Here is a 6,584-nt window from a genome sequence, read left to right as displayed (position 1 = left end):
TACCGGATGCTTTAGTACTTCGAAATTTATATCATATCCGAAGGGTGTCCCGGAATGATGGGGATATTCTTAAATATGCATCTTGTTAATGTCGGTTACCAGGTGTTCACCATATGAATGATTTTTATCTCTATGTATGGGATGTGTATTAAAATATGAAATCTTGTGGTCTATTATTATGATTTGATATATATAGGTTAAACCTATAACTCACCAACATTTTTGTTGACGTTTTAAGCATGTTTATACTCAGGTGATTATTAAGAGCTTCCGCTGTCGCATACTTAAATAAGGACGAGATTTGGAGTCCATGCTTGTATGATATTGTGTAAAAACTGCATTCAAGAAACTTATTTTGTTGTAACATATTTGTATTGTAAACCATTATGTAATGGTCGTGTGTAAACAGCATATTTTAGATTATCATTATTTGATAATCTACGTAAAGCTTTTTAAAACCTTTATCTATGAAATAAAGGTTATGGTTTGTTTTAAAAATGAATGCAGTCTTTGAAAAACGTCTCATATAGAGGTCAAAACCTCGCAACGAAATCAATTAATATGGAACGTTTTTAATCAATAAGAACGGGACATTTCAAAATCAAGGTCATACGCCACATGATAAACACTCTTCAAAACGAGAAGTGAAGAAGATGATGAACACGCTAAATTACTAGGACCAACATCATCGGAGGCAGATTCTTCCTGAATGATGTTAACCGAATCGAAATCCGGTAAAGAGGATGGAAGAGACTCAATCAATATATCTTGGCCTCGGGGATGATTGAACCAACGGTGAAGCACTCGGCAAAAACAAAACTAGATCAAGGACCACACCACTGTTATTGCCAATCACACAACCCCCAATACAAACTAGACCACAATTACAACCCATAACTACAATAGAGTCACAGTCGAAAATGGTGGAATTTGATACATCAATTACATTTGAAACATCTGATACAAGGACCACATGCTCAACACCAATTACATATGAAACTGGGGTTCACGCAGAGGCTCAACACCAATCTCATTCGCAACAACCACAGAGTCTGTGACAATTTGAGCTTGTGCTTTCACGGCAAGATTAACCCGACGATTAACCCGTTCGTAATGATAGGCGTAAGGCTACAAGTCTACCCTCTAGAACGACCCAAAGGCAACCTCTTCAATCAAACCTTTTCTTTCTAACAATGAATCAATGAGCGGGATAGAATCACCACAACATGTCACACGATTAGACGAAGCTAAAGCAAGTATTGGAAAGCCTTTAAAGTAGGAACGTTTACGATCATCGAAGGTCGAGATTTCATTAACTCGGATAACAAACGAATCAGGAGATAAAATGCTTCTAATCTCTTTTCCATGTTCACGATTAACGACAAGTTTCCCAGCTCGACAAACACATGTGCCTCACCAAGTTGGGACACCTCGGCCGAAGCTTTATCCACATACACCACCTTACCCAAACAAGACCCCATCTCCTTTATATTTTTCAGTGAACAAACTTAACCAAAATTCCAGAAATTGAAATCCATGTTAACCGGGAAAAACCATCCAATCGAGCAAAAACAATGTCAATAAGTAGCAAGTCCTCTTTCGAGGGATAATCAGCCGTAAGTTTCTCTAAGTTTTCGAGGTCAGAACAAACAAAGATGACACTAGAAGCGCCCCAACGAAGCACCTCTTTCGACCTTATCATTAGAAATAGGCCGAACATAACACCTAAGTTCAACATGTAACTGTCATCTTTATCCAAAAAACATGTAACTGCCATGTATAATTATTTAATGATTCTTAACGATAGGCCTAAGGGTTGTCGTCAGTAAATTCTTTATAATTATTAGTTTCACAAAGTCTCGATTGTACACTAGTAGCCGATTCATATTCAATTTTATCATATTTTTCAAATAATTTTTCTAGCAGACATTCACACTACCATATTTTTCATACCAAACCTTTTAAGATATAAAAATAATACTCGTATAAAATTAAAATTCTACGGTAGTTTAGAAACAAAATGTGTATACTTCACTATAGATTCCAAAAAAATACATAAAACAAAAAGGATCACTCTACCACCAAGCAACACTCACCCCAAAACGCCGACCATCTCACTATCCGGCGACTTAAATGACACAAAAATCCGGTCACCGGATTCTCACCAACTCCGGCATCGAAGATGAGTCTAAATCTAAATCTGAATCATCATCATCATCATCGTCAACAGGTATGAGATTGATTGTACCTTTACAAGGTATAGTTCAAGGTAGAGGTGGGCTAATTTTAGGTTCAGTTATTCCCTGTGCTATGTTTTATTTCCTTCAATTTTACCTCAAACGACGCCGTTCACCACCATCGCGCGAACAACACTCGTCGGACCCTCCATCACCGACGACGGAACTTTCTAGGTCAGCTTCACGGTCTAATTTGTTGTTGTCACGTGCCTCGATTGGTAAACCGCACGTGTCTGCTAGGGTTTGTTCGATTGCTAAAGCTAATGATTCTCCTTATTATATTGGATTGGATAAAGCTTCTGAAGATCCTTATGATAGGTTGAGTAATTGTAATGGTGTTATTCAGCTTGGATTGGCCGAAAATAGGGTATAGTTTAGCACTTTTATTTTATTTATTTTAATGTTATATGGCTCTGAAATATACTCAATTTTCACATATTATCATCAATATATTAATTGTTACCATAATGTATGAAAGCTGGTTGAAAAAAGTGGCGACGTCACCATTTTCCCAACTTTAGAAGATTACTTTTGTGCACTTGGTAATAAATAAAAGTTTGTTATACTGAAATTGTAGAAGGAATAGTTTGTAACGATCGTGCAAGTTTGTTATATCTTTTGGTGCGATAATTAGTTTTTTTAATTGTGTTAATGGTGATTGCAGCTTACGATTGATTTGATTGAAAATTGGATTACTGAGAAGTTGAATGAATCTATACTTGGTGAGGGAGACAGTAGAGGTGGTTTGAGTGTTAGTGGCATTGCGACGTATCAACCATTTGATGGAATGACCGAGTTAAAAGTGGTAATTTTTTTGTATATATCTACTTTTAATGAAGTTTGTAATCGTGTTAAAAAATGGCAGTTTGTTGGTGACCGGTGGATACAGGATGCTAATATTGTCATGTTGTTACTATGCTGTAAAATTTTGATGTTACTATGCGGGTGGGAATTAAATTTGGACTATGATCTGACATTAGATTGTATATGCTTTTACATAGAAACTTTTCACCAGCATATGTTTGTTTATAAGGGTTGGTTTGTATTGCGTAGTTTTAGAACGTGGGATATGCGGTAACCTAACTTTTATTGTTGTGGAATTATGAAAAACACATTCGTTAGGGTATATTAGATATGGACCAAAATGAAACTATGTTACGTTGTATGTTGAGGATTGCTGATAACATTTTAAATAAGTATTTACATCTAGCATATATTCTTGTTGCTTCTAAGATGATCACTATTCATATAGTTAGGGTATCGATCATTCGATCTAAGACCATTTATTCTTAGTTTATTGAAATTACTACTTCAGGGGAAAAGTACGAAAGATAATGCATCCCCCGTGTTACCTCATTGTTTTGTGACTGTTTGCATTTTTATTTAGACTTGTATATTTTTCGTCATAAGAATCCTACTACTTTAATCTAAATGTCTATTATTTACATTTGTATGATAATTAGTTAATTTACGTATACATCTTTATTTAAATTTTGATAGGCCATGGCTGGCTTCATGTCACAAGTTGTGGGAAGAACAGTGTCGTTTGATCCGTCACAAATAGTGTTAACGTCTGGTGCAACTTCAGCTATTGAAATTCTTTGCTTTGCTTTGGCTGATCATGGAAATGCATTTCTTATACCTGCTCCATATTATCCGGGGTAATTTATAATCATTCTGTTTAACCATTACAAAGATGACAATTTCAATTCATATATTCATGAATGAATCGGTTGATTTATTAATTTTTATCACAAATGGGTCAAACCGAGAAACTTTCAATTCACATGGCATACACATTGTTTTTTCTTTGTTTCTTGTCCACCTTTGATCGTGTCATGTGTCCTCATCCCATTGTTAGGCCTACTTTTAGGGCGTGAATTTTAGGGCACGTGTCATTATAATTTTCTTAACAGTTCTATTCAAATAACTCTATTATATTTGTAAAATTGTAAGTATTAATTTTGATTTTGTAATCATAGATTGCACCTTTCTAATATGCACATTACTAATTGACATCATCAAAGTTTATCATCTAATGTAGTCTTGAGAAACCCATAAATAATTGGGTCAACCTGTGGTACTCAAAGATGACCCGTTTCAACCTGAACCCATTCTTGTCACCTCTAGATTACATCATTATTGATGCCTTAAAAGCATATCAGTTAACATTTGATGTAGTGCATGATAAACACATTATTAAATGAAAAACCCTTTACTATATCGCTTATGTCCAAAACACAAACCTGCAGGTTCGATCGGGATATGAAATGGCGAACAGGAGTCGAGCTAATACCCGTTCATTGTCGAAGTTCTGACAATTTCACTTTAACCATTCCCGCTCTCGATCAAGCTTTTAATCAAGCAAGAAAACGAGGTCAAAAAGTCAGAGGAATCCTTTTATCAAACCCATCTAACCCTGTCGGGAATTTAATGACCCGCGATACCCTTTTCGATCTTCTAGATTTTGCTCGAGAGAAAAACATTCATATCATATCTGATGAATTATTTGCTGCATCAACTTTCGGAGATGAAGAATTTGTAAGCATGGCAGAAATAGTCGACTCAGAAGATATAAATAAAGACCGGGTCCATATTGTATACGGGTTATCCAAAGACTTGGCTCTTCCGGGTTTTCGGGTCGGGGTTATATATTCCTACAACGAAAGTGTTTTAACCGTGTCTCGAAAAATGACGAGGTTTTCATCGATATCAGCTCCAACTCAACGGTTAGTAACATCGATGCTTTCAGACACAACGTTTATCAAAAACTACACTGAAAGAAACAGAGAAAGATTAAGATGTATGTGTGATTTGTTTGTGGACGGTTTAAAAGAATTAGGAATCAGTTGTACAAAGAGCAGTGGAGGATTGTACTGTTGGGTTGATATGAGTGGACTAATTCGCCCTTATAATGAAAAAGGGGAACTTGATTTATGGGATAAATTATTGAATGTAGCTAAGATTAACGTTACTCCTGGTTCATCATGCCACTGTATTGAACCAGGATGGTTTAGGTGTTGTTTTACCACATTAGATGAAATGGATATCCGTGTAGTTATGGAGCGGATCCGTACAGTTATTGAATCTTGTGAATCGGCTTCATGATACGGCTGAAATTTCAAGTAAGTTAATTCTTTTGAATATGATGTTGTTTGAATCTGGGGCTCTGTTATCAAAAGGCAATGTTAGATTTATTGAAACGATCATTAGGTTTAGTTCTTGTGTGATGATAAGTAATTTTTTTTTCCTTGTGTGTAGATATCACCTTTTAAATATAGGGAATGTAGCCACTTTATCGCCTCTTTAACTTGGTGTTTTGTCTCGATGTAGTAATTTTAGTAATTTGCAAAACGTATGAGACGACTTGCGATTTGTGAACAGAGTCGAAACCAGGATTGATGAATAAGGGAGGTAATTCACGAAGATTAAATATCAATATAAAAATTTCATATACATATTGTTACTATTTAAAAAAAATAAAATCATATGAGTTCACTTCACAAATAAGTTTTTCAAAACAAATCTTTAAGTTAATAAATTAATTCATACACCGTCAGTTTGTAGTTTCATTGAGTAACCTATCAGTAATGATAATTTGATTAAAACAACTGCGTACTCTGTGTCAAAGAATTTAAAAATATTATATACGAGTATTATTTATATTTAAGAGAGGTTAGTATTGTAATTCACAATTTTAATTGCACTATAATTGATCTATTTGAGAAGTTGAGTGTCAAAAAATTCACATGCATTCTCCTGTCTCCGCCTCTATTTGTGAATGACTCTTAGCGATTTTCAAGAGCATTTAAAGAAAAAAATCCCCGCGATAAATTGTTGTTAAAGTTAGCACTTATCACCATTTAACTTAGTTTTTTGTTTCGATATAGTAATTTGCAAAACGCAAGAGACCACTTGCGATTTGTGAATGACACTTGCGATTTGCAAACGCATTTAAAAAAAAATATCCCCGAGACAACTTCTTGTTAAAGTTCGTTTGATAAAAAGGATATTTTGATTAAAAACAATGTTATTGGAGTATATCATTTTGAAACTGTACAAAAAGAACCTCTTTAGTCTTTACCTACCATCCCCATTAACTTTGATGAATTATATCATCATATATTCATATCCTAGTAATATGGGTAATGTCGCCTTAATGCCCTTATTCTGACAATTATTCGAATGAAAAGGTATTGTTCCAATTATATATTTTATGAATATGAATATAAATGAATTATTCCAAAAACTTATCTTTCATGAAATTCCAATATTTGATTCCATAAAGAAAGATATTCTATCAAATAATTGGGATGCTTAACACGCATACCCACAAATAAACAGAGA

The 6,584-nt window shown here is 34.6% G+C and overlaps 1 protein-coding gene across 1 annotated transcript; it reads left to right on the top strand.

Moving 5' to 3' along the window:
- Positions 1–2,046: 2,046 nt before the first annotated feature.
- On the top strand, positions 2,047–5,548 carry LOC139866484 (probable aminotransferase ACS12). Its single transcript, XM_071854721.1, has 4 exons — positions 2,047–2,604; positions 2,902–3,042; positions 3,738–3,898; positions 4,490–5,548. The coding sequence occupies exons 1-4, from the start codon at positions 2,134–2,136 to the stop codon at positions 5,343–5,345; spliced, it is 1,629 nt and encodes a 542-aa protein (XP_071710822.1). The 5' UTR covers positions 2,047–2,133; the 3' UTR covers positions 5,346–5,548.
- The last annotated feature ends 1,036 nt before the right edge of the window (positions 5,549–6,584 follow it).

This window comes from Rutidosis leptorrhynchoides, chromosome 9, assembly GCF_046630445.1.
Source record: "Rutidosis leptorrhynchoides isolate AG116_Rl617_1_P2 chromosome 9, CSIRO_AGI_Rlap_v1, whole genome shotgun sequence".
Classification (NCBI taxonomy): Eukaryota; Viridiplantae; Streptophyta; class Magnoliopsida; order Asterales; family Asteraceae; genus Rutidosis; species Rutidosis leptorrhynchoides.
This window is presented reverse-complemented; position numbering and strand designations above follow the sequence as displayed.